Here is a 14914-nt window from a genome sequence, read left to right as displayed (position 1 = left end):
CCAATCTACTCGGAGAAAGGATCCTTGAGGAGGTCCAGAAGCATTTAAACTAGAAAGGGGGGAGAAAACAAAAAAACAGAAGGGAGACTACATCAAAACAAGGACAACAATTCAGGTAAGACAACTATTAAATGTATTTATCCTAATGCTAGAAGCCTCAGAAACAAAATGTTAAAACTTGAAGCCACTGCACTAACAAGTAACTACGATGTGATAGTTGTTACAGAAACTTGGTTGCCTGAGAGTGATGGAGACGAATATAATATTAGTGGGTACACACTGTATAGGAAAGACAGGCAGGAGAGAAGAGGCGGAGGGGTAGCGCTATACATAAGAAATAGTCTTGGAGCCCAGGTGTTAAATCAGGACAAAGAAAACAAATATGGGTCAGAATAATGGACACAAATTTAAAGGGCATAATAATAGGAGCATGCTATAGACCGCCAAATTCAGACGCTGAGCAAAATAATCTGTTATACAATGGCATTCATAATGCGTGTAGAAAAGGAGAAACCATACTAATGGGGGATTTCAACTTCCCCCATATAAAATGGGAAAACCCGATGGGGGGCACGACGGACGAAATTGAAATGGTGGAAATGACAAATGACTGTTTTCTAACGCAATTTGTCAAGGCACCGACTAGAGGGGAGGCATGCCTTGACTTAGTCTTTTCAAATAGCGAAGACAGAATAACTAAAACAGAGGTCAGAGAGCCATTGGCAAACTCAGACCACAACATGGTCTCATTTGAAATATTTTTTAAAACCCCAAAAGTAATGACTAAAGCTAAGGTTTACAGTTTTAGAAAAGCAAACTATGAAGGTATGAAACAGAAACTAACAGAAGTAGATTAGAGTAAAATAGAGAAAACATCCACATTAAAAATGTAGTACTAGAGGCGCAAAACAATTACATCAAAAAAGTAGACAAATCTCAATCTAAAACAAAATGGCCAAAATGGTTTAATAGATCAATTAAGAAAAATATTCAGCGAAAAAAGGCACTTTACAGAGCGTTTAAAAGGGACCAAAAACAAAGTACACAGAAAGAGTACTTGGAACTGCAAACACAAGTCAAAAAGGAAGTTAGAAAGGCCAAGAGAGAGATAGAAATCAATATTGCTAAGGGGGCTAAAACCAATTCCAAAATGTTTTTCCAATATTATAACAGCAAGAGAACATTCAAAGAGGAGGTTAAATGTCTAAGAGACACAAATGGCAAAATCATAGATAAAGAAAAAAAATAGCAAATATATTAAATGATTACTTTTCACAGGTTTTTACAAAGGAGGTCACGGACAACATGCCCGACATGTCAACCTGTTCCTATCCAATTTTAAATAACTTTAGCATAACAGAGGCAGAAGTGTTAAAGGGACTAGGAGCTCTTAAAATAAACAAATCCCCTGGGTCGGATAAGATCCTCCCAATAGTATTCAAAGAAATGAAAGAAGTTATTTACAAACCGCTAACCAAGATCATGCAACAGTCTCTTGACATAGGGGTTGTACCGACAGACTGGAAAATAGCAAACGTAATTCCGATCCACAAAAATGGAGACAAAACCGAACCAGGTAACTACAGACCAATAAGCCTGACTTCTATTATATGTAAACTTATGGAAACTATAATAAGACCCAAAATGGAAAATTACCTATATGGTAACAATATCCTGGGAGACAGTCAGCATGGTTTTAGGAAAGGGAGATTGTGTCTAACTAACCTACTTAACTTTTTTGCGGATGCAACATTGAAAATGGATAATTGCAAAGCATACGACATGGTTTATTTAGATTTCCAGAAAGCTTTTGACAAAGTCCCGCATAAAAGATTAATTCTCAAACTGAACGCAGTAGGGATTCAAGGAAATGCATGCACATGGATTAGGGAGTGGTTAACATGTAGAAAACAGAAAGTACTTATTAGAGGAGAATCCTCAAAATGGAGCAAGGTAACCAGTGGTGTACCACAGGGATCAGTATTAGGTCCTCTGCTATTCCTAATCTACATTAATGATTTAGATTCTGGTATAGTAAGCAAACTCCTTAAATTTGCAGACGACACAAAAATAGGAGGAGTGGCAAACACTGTTGCAGCAGCAAAGGTCATTCAAAATGATCTAGACAGCATTCAGAACTGGGCAGACACATGGCAAATAAAATTTAATAGAGAACAATGTAAAGTATTGCATGTAGGCAATAAAAATGTGCATTATAAATATCATATGGGAGATGCTGAAATTGAAGAAGGGAACTATGAAAAAGACCTAGGAGTTTATGTTGACTCAGAAATGTCTTCATCTAGACAATGTGGGGAAGCTATAAAAAAGGCCAACAAGATGCTCGGATATATTGTGAGAAGTGTTGAATTGAAATCAAGGGAAGTAATGTTAAAACTTTACAATGCATTAGTAAGACCTCACCTAAAATATTGTGTTCAGTTCTGGTCACCTCGTTACAAAAAGGATATTGCTGCTCTAGAAAGAGTGCAAAGAAGAGCAACCAGAATTATCCCAGGCTTAAAAGGCATGTCGTATGCAGACAGGCTAAAAGAATTGAATATATTCAGTCTTGAACAAAGAAGATTACACGGTGATCTGATTCAAGCATTCAAATTCCTAAAAGGTATGGACAATGTCAACCTGAAAAAAGAAACAAGGACCAGGGGTCACAAATGGAGATTAGATAAAGGGGCATTCAGAACAGAAAATAGGAGGCACTTTTTTACACAGAGAATTGTGAGGGTCTGGAACCAACTCCCCAGTAATGTTGTTGAAGCTGACACCCTGGGATCCTTCAAGAAGCTGTTTGGTGAGGATCAATAAGCTACTAACAACCAAATTAGCAAAATGGGTCAAATAGCCTCCTCTCGTTTGTAAACGTTCTTATGTTCTTAATGTTCTTGAAGAGACTCAGCAATGCAAGTGAGAAAAGTGGAATCTTGCTCACACAATTACAATGTATTTCATAGACTACTAATGTGTCGTAACAAAAACAGTATGGTCAAGAAGATGATCAATGGTCCAAACAAGATGTAGTCGTTCATATTTTCAATCCGTGAGTGTACATTTTTGATCTGAAGTGATTAGGAATAACCCTATTTATCAAGCAACTTTATTATTTTCTTTTCAGTAAATATCTCTGTATTTTAGTCAGATTTATTCCTGGTTTCAATGTGTCCTCAAGTGTCTAAAATTCTGTGGATTCTCTTGTGTCCTTCAAGACCCAGTAACTGACTGAACTTCTTCCCACATTAAATGCAGGGATAGGGCTCCACTCTTGTGTAAATTTCATGGTGTTTTTTAAGGTTTGGTAAGTGACTGAAACTCTTCAGACATTCACTACATTGATAAGATTTCGCATTTTGGTGAGTCAGCTGGTGTATTTTCAAGGAATTTAAATATGTGAAACTCTTGCCACATTCAGCACAGTGATAAGGTTTCTATCCTGTGTGAATGCGCTGGTGTGATTGAAGACTTGCCAATCGCGTGAAACTCTTGCCACACTCGGTACAGTGATAAGGTTTCTCTCCTGTGTGAATGTGCTGGTGTGATTGAAGACTTGCTAATCTCGTGAAACTCTTCCCACACTCAGTGCAGTGATAAGGTTTCTCTCCTGTGTGAACCCGCTGGTGTCTTTTAAGGTCTGACAAACGAGTGAAACACTTCCCACACTCTGTGCAGTTATAAGGTTTCTCTCCTGTGTGAACACGCCGGTGGATTTTAAGCTGTGATAAATGACTGAAACTCTTCCCACACTTAGTACAGTGATGAGGTTTCTCTCCTGTGTGAATGCGCTGGTGGATTGTAAACTGTGATAAAGAACCTAATCTCTTCCCACACTCAGTGCAGTGTTGATGTTTCTCTCCTGTGTGAATTCGTTGGTGTCTTTTAAGGTCTGATAAACGACTGAATCTCTTCTCACACTCAGTGCAGGGATGTGGTTTATCTCCTGTGTGAACCCGTTGGTGTCTTTTAAGGTCTGAAAAACGACTGAATCTTTTCCCACACTCAATGCAGGGATAAGGTTTTTCTCCTGTGTGAACCCGCTGGTGGATTTTAAGCTGTGATAAATGACTGAAACTCTTCCCACAATCAGCACAGGGAAATGGGGTCCCTCCTGTGAGATTTCCTTTAGCAGCTAGAGGAAAAAAAAAAAAACAGAAGAGACCAAGGTTATTGTACAGCATTCTTACACATTCGCTCTTCTGCAGAGCTTCCCCCTATAACCATGACCAACTCCTAGAGTGAACTCTGATGAGAATCCAGTCAAACCCGCTTAATATCACTCCTGTTCATACCAGCCTCCTTTCTATCATCACATTGAATTTCCCCAGGCAGAATATAATGGGTGTCATATAGGCAGAAATTCCTGAGAATATCACTTTGATTATTAACACACTCCAGTTAATATCACTCACATTTACCAGTCACTGATTTCCACCCCACTTAATATCACTTTGAGGAATAAAAGTATAAGATCAGGTTTATATGCAAGTGCTTTATTGAAATGTTTCTTCTGGTGACACTTAGCAACCCGACTGGATAGGCATCACCCAGTGATGAGACATGTGATCCCAGCAACACTATAAAGCTGTGGGAGCAGCACAACTGCAAACAGTCTACTAGAAACAGGGAAAGACAAAAATCTAACAGCATTCAAAAGTGGTATGTTAGTGTGTACACATCTAGCAGATGCAAGCCATAGGCATAGTGGTCAGGTTAAATTGAGCTGGAATGACCAAAAATGTCAATCTTCAGCACACTTCTACAGTTTAGTAACTCATTTCTGCAAGGTTAACAGGCAGCTCAATGTTTCTTGTTTTGTATAATTACCTCTAAATCCCAGTTCATATTCAGGTGGACAATCATCACACAGGCTGGATCCCAGCTTGTTGTTCTCCTCAAGAGTATAGACATTATTTTCAGTAGGAACTTCCTCTGCGATGGGGACACATTCCTGTTCTATGAATTCCTCTTTAATAGGAACACATTCCAGTCGAGGGACCTCTTCATCTTTAACACATGTCAGCTCTGTAACCTGCTTTAGACTTGCACACCACTCCTGATCAAATGACTCCTGTAGTGTGTAAACTGCTTCTATCCTTGGCCCCTCCTGTGACCCAGATTCAGGGACAGCATGGCTCTCTTTGGCATCTGTGTGAAAGAATTGTACACGTTTTTAACTCTAAGCGTACTAGCCAGGCTCCTCTACAAAGCCTGCCCTTTGTCATTGGGTCATTCTGATGGAACAATTCACAGGGAGATGGCCTGTGTATTTATTTATTTTACATTTTAAATATTGAGTGTGCCCATTTATTTTACCCACATTTTTAGAATTATGCTCCCTCATTGCAGCAATATCCACAACAGTCTACTCCTATTTCAACTACCATGAGGTCAAAGGTGAGCCTTGTAACACCTTTACCAAGGAAAAGTGAACAATGAAAGAGGAGCAGTGAAAATCAGGAAATGCCAAACCACCCATAACTCAGCTGCATCCAGGTCAGGCTTTTAGCAGAGATACTGCGATGTGATGGGCAGGGTAGAATGAAGGGATAAGGGGAGCAGTGAAAATGGCAAGATAAGTAAGAAAATTCATTTAAAAACCTTAGCAACAACATCTTAACAAGGACAATTTCCACTAAGCAATGATAATAGAGAGGTGTGAAATCAATTTTCAATCACATTTTCACTGCTCCCCTCATCATCTGCTGTTGAATGTTGTTAATATGTTTTATTAACAGTGGTTTTAAAATTTATTTTACTACCTCATTAGCTTCTGTAAAATTTCCATTTACACTTCTCTCCGGTTACAGGGATACAGAAGAGATGCCTGTATGTTAGTATTGACTGCAGTATATCCTGAGAATTGCTCATTCGGATGTCTTGAAAATTGGTATGGGCATTCATTAGCACAAGTAAATTCAAAATGTCACAAAGTGTTTATGTTCCAAATGACATCAGTCTACCCCCTACCACTGCCGAGATATTAATGGTTGGAAATTGGAAATTGGAAATTAATGGCTGGAAACTGATTGAGCTGTCTAGCATTGATATCTACCTTTGAAAAATTGTCCTGTGCAAAATTATTTTAAACTATTAAAATAATTACTATTATTTAGTAATTATTATTTTGTATATATATATTGTCCACGGACAAACATAATGGAAGATATATACAATTACATGCGTGTGTGTGTGTTAGACGTATTCACTGCCACGGACATGCATGTCCATGTATGGACAAGTTGCCGACACCTGCAATCAGTCTAAACATACTGTATTCTTTCGAATTTAAGGACGCAGCCCAAATTTACTACCCTCAATTTGAAGAAAAAATAAAACATCAAATAAAATATGCATTTACAAAGCTACAACCTCAGTTATGCTGTTGTATCGTACAAAACGGTGTTGTTTTAGATTAACCATGGAGCTTGTTTATTGTGCTGTGTACTATAGTACTTATGATGGTGTCTCTGTCGTACACCCACCCCTCACTCACTTACAGCATCACGCATCCCGGCAACAGCAAGCACAACACAACACTCCACAACATCAGACAGCATGTAACACAGCAACCACAGCAGCACTGATCGCAAACACAACAGTCAGAACTATACCAACTAACACAACATAACATACGCATATGGAGACCTGTTTTTCTCCCAATTTGTAAACTGTGGTATGGCTTGGCATGTCGAAAAATACAGGGGTCTGATCAGCATGTCCGATCTGTCCAAGTTGCTAGTGTTTGTTAGAAACTCTGAAGTTGTAAACTATTATCTTTGAATTCCTCATGAAGCTAATGACTCTTCTTTGAAAATGGCTACCTGTATGTCATGGACGATTCAAGATCAGGCAGTAATGTTTTGGTTCATCTTTTCTTGTCAGTAAGTCACGTTGCTGCTTGTGTACTCGGGTAGTCACATCTTTTGTTGCCGATTGTAATACATGCATCACTATACTTTACTCGAATTTAAGACGCAGGCTATTTTTGAGAAGCAAAACATGGTTTTATCATGCTGAGATAAGACTTCATTTAAACTGATTAAAATAAGCAAGAGAGTATGTTCGAGGGTGTTTACATTCATTTGGTCATGTAGGCCTAAACATTAAACCCTATATTAATCTGAATGCAAATGTAAACAAACTGGAATGGCAACTGCTTTCTTAAAGTAAAATGCACAGAAGGTTAAACTATAGAGGAATGTAGTTCTTCTATAAAATGAAGCAAAAACAGAAATAATGTACTGGTTTCCTGTATTTCTAGCATTCCAGTTTCACTCACCTCTCTCAGTGATGCTAGAAGGTGGTGTTTCCTCTTGCAGGATCCGCTCATTGTTCTGGTCACACCCCAGCTCAGTCACTTCCTCCTTGATCTCAACAGTCCTGTCTGCAGAAACAACCCATCGAATAGGAAGCTCTGGGCTGATGTGAGCTGCTTCCATCTCAGAAACTTCCTTTGAGCAAGGCTGATCCGTTCTCACTGAAGAAAAGGAGACAAGACTTTGTTTGTATTTCAGACTGCATATTAAGCATTATTATTTAAATTTCCACAGAACTCGCACTTTAGAAAACAATATTATATTTTAATCCAATCATATTTAAAATCAATATAAAGCCTTATTTGAAATGTTCTTGATATCTGCTGCACCTTTGTAATATGAATTCCTCTGTGTGCTGCAACAGACTGAAGAAACTTGCAAAAGACATGCATGTGGGGCTACGATTTTACTAAACTTGTGGGGACACCGGGCCATACTCACTAAAATGAGGCCTGTCCTGGGAAAATTGAGATGGTTGGTAGCATTACCACTACCACTACCACCACTACTACTAATAAAAACTTTTGAATATTTTTGAATATTGTATTTTCTATTGTAATACTGATAAGTCGCCTTGGATGAAGGCATCAGGTAAATTAATAATAATAATAGTAACGTTTTTGTTGCCCGATACTAATATTGTAATGGTTTTGATATACTCTTTGTTTCATGTCAATCATGGGCGAGTTTATTTGGAGGGGCGTAGTCTGCTAGCCTACTTGTGTTGCTACAAGCTTGATGATTCATAATTGCTTTTAGTTTCTCAAAATGTTATTGTTATAACTGTTTTCATATCTGTTACTTAAAATAATTACAATTAAAAGATTATATACATATTCAATGGCAAAAATTGAGTTAAAAGTAACGTTAAGGTTTGATTGCAAAAGTCCAAAAGGAAATTGCATGTTAAGGTAGCCACGCAACCTTAATTCTGCACCCTTATGTGCATGTTTCCCGTTACTTGTTATGACATCAATGACATCGGCAATGACATCACTAAGCACATGACAAATTCTCCCCGAAGACTGGTCATACGGACATAACACTGGGAAATCATAGTTTATAAATAAATCATAATTTATTCTGTGCAATAGAAAGCCTGTTTTCCTTTGTGTGGTTTTTATTTTAATGTTTCAAAAGGCAATCCCAACAGGGCTCCAGACTGCAGCAACGCCACTTAAAAATATTTTCGGCGACAGCATTTTCTATGTTAGGCGCCGCTGGCTCCTAAACCAACATTGACCTTTAAAAAAAAACTTGAAAACACCAACAAGCAGAGCTGTGTGTTTTTCTTTTTTTTCACTCATTACACTCACATGTAACACATAAACACACCAACATCTTTTAAAGTGCCGTGCATGAGTGAGAGACGAGAATTTGTTGATGATGATTCTATTGCCCGGCAGCTTATAGACGATTCAGACGATGAACCGACAGAAAGTGCACCTTCACAGCAGAAAAAGCAAGTGCTTCATGAAATTCCCTGGTTACGTTAAAACATGTATTGTGAGTTTTGCACTAAAGCACGGCCAGTTGTTGCAGGGAAAACTGATTTTATTTCTGGAACTAACCATTTTAAGAGAGTCTGTGAAGAAGCACAGTGAAAGCAGAAAACACAGAAGTGCTTGGGATCCTCCAGTGAGACCCAGCCCCACCGAGCGCCGCTCTTGACTCGAGGACTCTGGGCGACCTCGGCACGCCCTCTCGCTGCGCGCGGCCCTCATGTCCCTACAGGTTGTTAGTTACTATTGTTTCTTCATTACTGCTTACAGTAAAAAATTAAATAGAAAAAGACCCTTACACTCCAGCTTGCTGTTGAGTGTCTGTGTGTGTGTGGCAGTGTGCCCCGCCCGTGTGTGTGTGGTGTGTTAATGTTGGTGTATATTGGTGCCCAGGATATAAATACGTCTGTGTAGCATGAATGATTTAAAAATATACAGTTGTATTTAAGCACGGGGATTGCACAATCCCTTCACATGCAGATAAAGTATGTAATAGTATGTGAGCACGGGGATTACACAAATTGGTTCATGTGCTGGGATTCAAGTGAATAATTAATAAGTAATTGAATCCTAGCATAACTGTATATATAGAAGCATGAAGCACTCCATCTGGTTGTGTGCTCGATGACTGGAGAACGGATGTGGAGAGGGGAGTAATTTAAATTAAAGAGAAAAGTAGAAACACTACTTCTAAAACAAGCCATCCTTCTCGTAGAACACACCTCTCAAAGAGAGAGGTTCTACTTGAGATACTTCTTGGTGCCAAAAGAGGACGACCGCCTTCGCCCCATCCTAGACCTAAGACACCTCAGCAGGTTCTTGAGGGAGAGGAGGTTTCAGATGGTCACACATCTCCACATCCTCCAGTCTGTCCGGCCGGGCGACTGATTTACAACAGTGGACCTGAAGGACGCGTATTTTCATGTTCCTATCCGTCCAGCGCACAGGAAATATCTCCACTTTGCCTTTCAGGGGAGCATCTTCGAGTTTTCTGTGCTGCCATTCGGCCTCTTCTTAGCCCCCCACACATTTTCAAAGTGCATGTATGCCATCCTAGCTTCCTTGCGGCTGCAAGGAATCAGGGTGATGAATTACCTGAATGACTGGTTGATCTGTTCCCAGTCCCAGGAAGGAGCAGTTGCCCACACAGCGATTGTGACACAGCATCTGTCGAGGCTGGGTCTCACCCTCAACGATGCCAAATTGGGTCTCTGGCTAGAATCCCTTACGATGCAAGCCTACCTGTCAGGCGACAGAGTAGCTGCCATTTGCAACTGTCTGGCCCTGTTTCAACAAGGGTCCACAGTACAGTTGGTGTTGTGCCAAAAACTACTGGGTCTGATGGGTCTGATGGGGTTACTTCACATGCGCCCACTCCAAGCATGGCTCAATGCCTTTCGGCTACACCCCGAGCGTGACAGACAACGTTGTCTGACCATGTCTCGCCAATGCTGGGAAGCACTACGCTGGTGGAGGCAAGCCTCTCACCTGAGCGTGACAACAGACGCATTCAACTTCGGTTGGGGGGTGGTCTGGGAAGGCAGAGTCCGTGGACCCTGGTCGGGTCACTGGACATCCCTGCACATGAATGCGCGAGAGCTGAAAGGGGTTCACCTCACGCTGCAACATTTCCTCCCTTTGCTCCAGGACAAACATGTCCTTGTCTACATGGACAACATGTCGGTAGTTGCGTACGTGAACCACCAGGGAAGGCTTCGCATAGTCTCTCGGCTGTTGATCTGGGCACAGAAGCACTTCCTGTCCCTCCGGGCTGTCCATCTCTCGAGAGTGGTGAACTGGGCAGCTGACCTCCTCTCGAGGGAGGTGGCCCCTAGATGGCCCAGGAGAATCAGGTTCTCAAACCTCTGACAGCTGCTGTAGGGCCAACCCTGGGAGATCCCGCTACGCATGGATCTCCTCAGTCAGACGAAAGGCACCCTCTGGCACCCAGAGCCGGCCAGACTCCAGCTGTGGGTATAGCCTCTGAACAGGATTGTCTGTCTGCCTTAGGGCTCTCAGACGCTGTCGTCAGTACATTGTAGAACGCTGGGGCTTCTTCCACAAGAGTGTTGTATGCCTACAAGTGGATGTATTTTCTAAATTGGTGCATGACCAATTTAGAATGAGGTCATGATCCCATCTATTGCCTTATAGCAATTATTTTACACTTTCTGCAAGATCTGTTAGAGGCGGGTAAATCCCCCTCTACGTTGAAAGTGTACCTAGCAGCCATATCAGCATGCCATATCCCCATTGACTCAGTATCCCCGGGTGCTCATATACTACCGACCCATTTTCTAAAGGGTGCTCTGCGGTTACGTCCCTCTAGGAAGGACGCCCTCCCAGAATGGAGTCTAGACGTGGTATTGGAGGCTCTCACTAAGGCCCCGTTTGAGCCTATACATTCCATAGAGCTGAAATATCTCTCTGTGAAGACAGCCTTTCTATTAGCAATCACCTCCGCTAAGCCGGTCAATGAGCTACAGGCATTGTGAATGCACAGTTCCTATATGCGTATTTCGGACAATAGAAACAGATTATCGTTGCGCACAAACTCTGCTTTCTTCCCTAACGCGATTACAGCTTTTCACTTGAATCAGTCAGTGGAACTACAGGCTTTCCACCCCCCTCCCTTTGCTGAGGAGACGGATCAGAGATTGAATTCCCTCTGCCCGGTTCGGGCATTGAGATGCTATATGGATAGAACGAGAGCGCTGCGTCAGTCTGACCAGCTCTTCGTCTGTCATGGAGAAAGGACCAGAGGTCAAGCCCTCTCTAAGCAGTGACTTTTCCCATTGGATTGTGGACACGGTTTCGACTACGTATACTAATGCCGGCCTACCCCAACCAGAGGTGTGGCTACGTCATGGACCCTCTTCAGAGGTGCCTTGTTGACCGATATATGTACTGCGGCTAGCTGGGCTACTCCACATACATTCACCAGATTCTACCAACTTAATGTGGTAGATCCCTCTATGCCTTCATTAGGCACAAGGGTCCTTGAGGTTGCACGCTCACACCACCAACACTAGATGGTGGTAGTGAGACGTCCCTCATGTGCTGTCCGCTCATTCTCCCTCGCAACGGCTTTGGTATATACTTTCCCAAAAGTATTGTTTTGGTGGTCATCTTCGAATTAAAAGGGAATGATAGGTTACGGATGTAACCACAGTTCCCTGAAAGAGAAGATGACCGCCATCTTGCGAAGTCGCATCACTCGCATTCGTGGGTTCAATGCAAAAGAGACCGAAGTCTCCGTGCAGTGACTATTTATTACCCCAGGAGGCGGGACCAAGGACGTCACTCCACGGAGGGGCCTATCAGCAGCTTTGATATAAAATGCTCAGTAAATACCTGACAAGCAGGCATATCCCAAAAGTATTGTTTTGGTGGTCATCTTTCAGGGAACCGTGGTTACATTCGTAACCTATCGTTTTTAGTGGCTGAGGAATTGGGTGAAAATGTAAATCAGTTTATGAATATACAAAAGAAAACAAATGTTCTGAAGTATACAAGAAGCAAAAATAGCAGAAGTGGGTCAGATGAGGCTGAGGACACAAAACACTGCTTCAGTGAGGTGCATGTTCGCGCTGACAATGAAAGAACATACTGAAATATAAGCAACACATTAAACTAAAACATGAAAGTGAACTGAGAGACAAGCAATCCATTTCTGCTGCTTTTACACTCGCTTTAATAAAAGAGAGCGCAGAATGACTGTTAATGAGTTAGAGTGCTGTGCTTTGCTGGACAGCCACTGTTTATTGCAGAGAGGTATATTGGTGTCTTCGAGCGACAGTACTGTCCATCCGCTAAAACACTACCTAACGGTGACAATCTTAATTGTAAATATTTGACAGAAAATGGTGATGCTTTAGTTGGTAAACTTATCGAACGAATTGACAAAATGTCTAGTGTGATTTTTGACGTGTCTCCCGATGGCTGCCACCGTCCAGTTCCTTTTCTTTTTATGATTTCAAAGCGAATAAACCTGGCTTGTTTTGTGCTGATGTCATGTTCATACCTTCTGCAGGTACTAGTTCTGTCAGCACAGCGATTGCCTAAATGTTCACAAAGTACCAACTTGGGACAATGTGGCTTCAATTTGCACAGATTTTGCTTCATCATACATGCCAGGTAGAGGGACATTAAACTTAAATCAGAAACCAGAACTGCTACGCATCATATTCCACATGTAAAGTGTGTATACTGAGATTTTTGTCCCCAATTTGTACTGATGTTTCAATTAAAAACAATTATTTTAATTATTGTATCCCTATTTTAATATATGTAAAATAAACTGACAAATTCCTGGGAAATGTTTTTAAAGATAAAAACTTAATGTGGAACACTAAGTATACTGCTGTGGTTTTCAACCCTGGTGTAGTGTAAGAACGTGGTACATCGGAAGAATGTGTTACGCATACCAAAACTCGACCCATGTAATGTCAGAAAGCAATAAGTTGTCACATTGAAAGTGATACGCTGTCAGATTTTGGTACAGGTGCAATCAATTGCGATCTGATGGGTGTTTTCCTATTGTCAAACAGTGGTACATTTACTTACACTGCAAACAGACAATCAATTTCTATAAAAAGAAAAAAATATTCACGATGAGCAAGACAAAATGAGAAGTCCATCGCAAAGTTGCACAACTAAAAAAATGTACAAGATCCAATGTATTTTACATGATAAATATTTACATACTGTTTTCTTAATGGTGGAAAAATATGATAAATTACATTATTATAGGAGGCTGTGTGGTCCAGTGGTTAAAGAACAGGGCTTGTAACCAGGAGGTACCCGGTTCAAATCCCACCTCAGCCACTGACTCATTGTGTGACCCTGAGCAAGTCACTTCACCTCCTTGTGCTCCGTCTTTCGGGTGAGACGTAGTTGTAAGTGACTCTGCAGCTGATGCATAGTTCAAGTCACCTTGGATAAAGGCGTCTGCTAAATAAACTAATAATAATAATAGCAGCAGTGTGGAGTAGTGGTTAGGGCTCTGGACTCTTGATCGGAGGGTTGTGGGTTCAATCCCTGGTAGGGGACACTGCTGCTGTACCCTTGAGCAAGGTACTTTACCTAGATTGCTCCAGTAAAAACCTAACTGTATAAAAGGGTAACTATGTAAAAATAATGTGATATCTTGTAACAATTGTAAGTCGCCCTGGACAAGGGCGTCTGCTAATAAATAATAATAAATAATAATAATAATTAACAATGATGCAAAAGACTGGAAAATATGATACATAATTCAATTTAAAAAGATGTTAAAGACAGAAAACAGCAAAACGTACCCGATTTGAATGGGCACTCCCCTGCTTTCTTAGCGGAAGTTATTTAGCCACGTTTTACCAGGTACCTGAAAATAACCCTACACCGGTCCTGGGGACCCCCTGTGTCTGCTGGTTTGCATTCCAACTGAGCTCTCAATTACTAAACTAGACCCTTAATTGAAATGATAATGTGCTTAATTGGACCTTTCTACTTGTTTTCAGCTCTTGAACAGTTACAGATTTCAAGTTAGCTGTAACATTTTATAAGTATCTTGAACTATGCAACTGTTAAGAGCTGAAAACAATTAAAACGGTCTGATTAAGCTAATTATCATTTCAATTAAGGTTCTAGTTAAGTAACTGAGAGCTCAGTTGAAATGAAAACCAGCAGACACAGGGGGTCCCCAGGACCGGGGTTGGGAAGCACTGGTACACGGTGTTGTAGCATGACTGAAAAAGTGTTGCTTACCTCTCTCGCTGTATATCGCTCTGCATCGGTGTAGTTGCTGTTGCCTCTTTTGTTCAGTCTATCTCAAGACTTCCGTTTCACATACAAACCGTCACTTTGTAAAACATTCCGATTTTAAAAAAGAAAACAAAGTCCAATGTGTTAATAAGTCAGATACAATACAATAACCCCCACACCCGCAGCAGCTTTGGAATACAAAGCACATTGAACAAGCGCAGTACAACAAAGCAGAGTGACGAAACTGGCGCCGTTGTGAATCGACACAGGATATTGTATAATAAAACACACCGTAGTAAGAGCCACCATGGCGACCTCTAGTATCCTGCTTCATTACCT

The 14914-nt window shown here is 41.0% G+C and overlaps 1 protein-coding gene across 1 annotated transcript; it reads right to left on the bottom strand.

Moving 5' to 3' along the window:
* Positions 1-1681: 1681 nt before the first annotated feature.
* Positions 1682-14906, bottom strand: LOC117971178 (gastrula zinc finger protein XlCGF28.1-like). The gene is made up of 4 exons (XM_059017631.1): positions 14579-14906; positions 7292-7489; positions 4837-5157; positions 1682-4141 (listed from the first exon to the last, which is right to left on the bottom strand). Exons 2-4 carry the CDS (start codon positions 7449-7451, stop codon positions 3444-3446), a joined length of 1179 nt encoding a protein of 392 aa, XP_058873614.1. The 5' UTR covers positions 7452-7489; positions 14579-14906; the 3' UTR covers positions 1682-3443.
* Between the last annotated feature and the right edge of the window lie 8 nt (positions 14907-14914).

This window comes from Acipenser ruthenus, chromosome 57, assembly GCF_902713425.1.
Source record: "Acipenser ruthenus chromosome 57, fAciRut3.2 maternal haplotype, whole genome shotgun sequence".
NCBI classification, from domain to species: Eukaryota; Metazoa; Chordata; class Actinopteri; order Acipenseriformes; family Acipenseridae; genus Acipenser; species Acipenser ruthenus.
Note: the sequence above shows the minus strand (reverse complement) of the source record. Positions and strands in the feature narration are given on the sequence as shown.